The 2,822-nt window shown below is 43.3% G+C and overlaps 1 protein-coding gene across 1 annotated transcript; it reads left to right on the top strand.

Moving 5' to 3' along the window:
- Positions 1–390: 390 nt before the first annotated feature.
- Positions 391–2,081, top strand: LOC131686225 (thymus-specific serine protease-like). The gene is made up of 2 exons (XM_058970473.1): positions 391–803; positions 864–2,081. The coding sequence occupies exons 1-2, from the start codon at positions 400–402 to the stop codon at positions 1,996–1,998; spliced, it is 1,539 nt and encodes a 512-aa protein (XP_058826456.1). The 5' UTR covers positions 391–399; the 3' UTR covers positions 1,999–2,081.
- The last annotated feature ends 741 nt before the right edge of the window (positions 2,082–2,822 follow it).

The following is a 2,822-nucleotide window of genomic DNA, read 5'->3' as shown; positions in this document are numbered from 1 at the left end:
AATTCCCATGCACAATATAAAAATATTTGAACCTGAAGAATTAGCGGATACTGCAGCTGAGCTAGCCCAAACTCATATTATGAATCTATCGTGGCGCATATTTTGAAAACAAATTAATATTAAGTTCATTGCAACAAGTGGCGAACGCATTTGCAACTGAGATCAAAATATAACAAAGACGTGACTTTTTGCATTTATTCAGAAATCAATTTTGAAGTATGGCTTCTTTTCTACGCCTCAGATGACACAATAGTAACTGTTGCTGTTACACGAGCGTCTAGAATACGATCGGATGTGATAAGAAGCAATCTGTTTATGATAATCTCCGTTGAATTAATAATATATAAAGCCGGGAAAAAGCCTGAATCCGTAGCAATTAACTATTGCGGTTTCATCGAAATGTTATCGAGACTAGCATTAATATTGGGTGTCTCGGTGGCCCTAGCTGGTGCTGCTATCGAGCTCAATCCCAGCAGACCGCTTCTGTTTGGAACCCACCGACTCATTCCACGTGCACCCGCTAAGCTGGAAGACAACGAAACCGGGCATGGGGCCGTATGGAATCAATTGCAGGTGCGCCAAAGTCAAACCAACCCTCAGAATCGGAACTCTTTCCCAATTCGGTACGTATCGAACGACCAGCACTATAGACGTGGCGGACCGCTGTTCCTGTTCATTGGAGGACCCTGGGAACTGCAGGAACATCTAGTGGAGCAGGGGCACTTCTTTGATATTGCTAAGAATATGAGCGCGTATTTGGTCGCCAATGAGCTACGCTACTACGGAGAAAGCATACCGGCTGAGTAAGTTGGATTTCTTATTTTTTAGTCGTGATGTTACACGAATAATTTTTGGAATTTCAGAAATGCTACACGACTGAATCTACGCTATCTAGCTCTTGCTCATATTTTACCGGACATTGCGAATCTGATTACCCATCTTATGTATGAAGTTCTGCGTGATCCTGGTGCAACAGTTATTCTGGCCGGTGTTGGTTTCTCCGCTTCGATTGCGCAGTGGACTCGTCAACGTTATCAACATCTGGTACAAGGTGTGTGGTCATCGAGCGGTATGGTAAAGGCGAGTACCAATTTTGTAGAATTTACTGAAGTAGTCGGGGAAAACATTCGTCGTTTTGGAAGTGACGAATGCTACAATGCTATTTGGCAAGGATTTCGAGTTGCCGAAAATCTCATAGATGCAGGGTTATCGACTACCTTGGACAACCTCTTCGACGTTTGCAATCCGATCAAGAGCGACGATCCAGTCGATGTGGAAGCTTTTCTTAATGGAATATTTAACGAAATATCTTTACAAGCAGTGGATATCGATCTCCGTGAAAACATTGATCGAATGTGTCAGATATTGACAGACCCCGAAAAAAACAATTCTCTCACTGCTTTGTCCAACTGGTTAACTGGACTGTTTCCGGATGCTGAGTGTCTCGTGATGGATTTCGAAAGTATCACTGAAGCATACCAAGTTACTGACTGGCAGGATGAAATGCTTCGTAATGGAGAACGCCAATGGCTGTATCATCGGTGCACTGCCTTAGGGTGGCCGCTAACTAGTAGTTCACCATACCAACCTTTCGGACGACGCATCAGTCCCGATCTGTTCATGCAGATCTGTGAGCGTGTCTTCAATGACTGGCTTACGCCTGATGTGTTTAGAGCTTTGGTACGAGATACTAACATTTTCTGGGGCGGAGGTCGTCCAGATGTTCAACGCGTTTATCACACACACGGTTCACTGGATCCATGGCGCTACGCCGGTGTATATTTTGCATATGGTAACTCGTATTCTAGAGTTATTTGGAACGCTACTCACGGTGAAGATTTAGCGTCGATTTCGGAAGATGATTCGTACGCTCTCAGACTTGCCAAGGAACGTGTCGCACAGGAAATTCGCCGTTGGGTGTATCAGAGCTCTGGCCCGCCACTTCCACCACCACCACCACCACCACCATCATCACCAGCAGGTCTGGGTCTACTGTAAAAGTTTGATAGGAAATGTTTTATTCAAAAGAAATTTTTGAACATGATTTTTGTAAACCATGCTTATAATGGAAATCTATCCAATTACTGTGATCATAATTACTGTGCTATGAAAATGTCGATTTTGCTGTATCGATTTTGTTGGCTATTTTCGGCAAATTTGAGACTAAGAGAAACGAAAGCAATGAAATTGAAAGACGGATAGGTATTCTAGAGCGAATCAGTTATAAACTTAGAACGGAAAACTAGAACTAGGCAGGCTCATATGGGCATGATCGAAAGGAAATGTGGAGAATTCTTTGCCTTATGCAGAGTAGGAGTTGGGCGTTGCACCCAAGTCTACCGCATGGTCTATGGTAGGACATAACTCATCATCATGTTTTACCGCCGACGCCGGCAAAAAATTCTTCACAAATCCTCGCCTAGAACGACCATGCGATCATTCTTCTCCCTTTTTGCTAGCATCAAGCCGTGACGTATGCATTCAATCGACACCAAGCTATCGGTGTCGCACCGATCCTATTGTGATTGAACTACTTATTGATTTTTTCGTTCCGCACACACGGATGGCTGATAGCAATTAATGACACAGCTCAGCTAGCAGAAATCGATTTTTTATCTACTTTTTTACCAACTAGTTTATATGTTACTATGTTTTAATTGCCGCAAGGTTCTACTGTATCGATTTTGTTGGCTATTGCTAGCAGAAAAGGAGAAGAATGATCGCATGGTCGTTCTAGGCGAGGATTTGTGAAGAATTTTTTGCCGGTGTCGGCGGTAAAACATGATGATGAGTTATGTCCTACCATAGACCATGCGGTAGAC

This window comes from Topomyia yanbarensis, chromosome 2, assembly GCF_030247195.1.
Source record: "Topomyia yanbarensis strain Yona2022 chromosome 2, ASM3024719v1, whole genome shotgun sequence".
In the NCBI taxonomy this organism is placed as follows: domain Eukaryota; kingdom Metazoa; phylum Arthropoda; class Insecta; order Diptera; family Culicidae; genus Topomyia; species Topomyia yanbarensis.
Note: the sequence above shows the minus strand (reverse complement) of the source record. Positions and strands in the feature narration are given on the sequence as shown.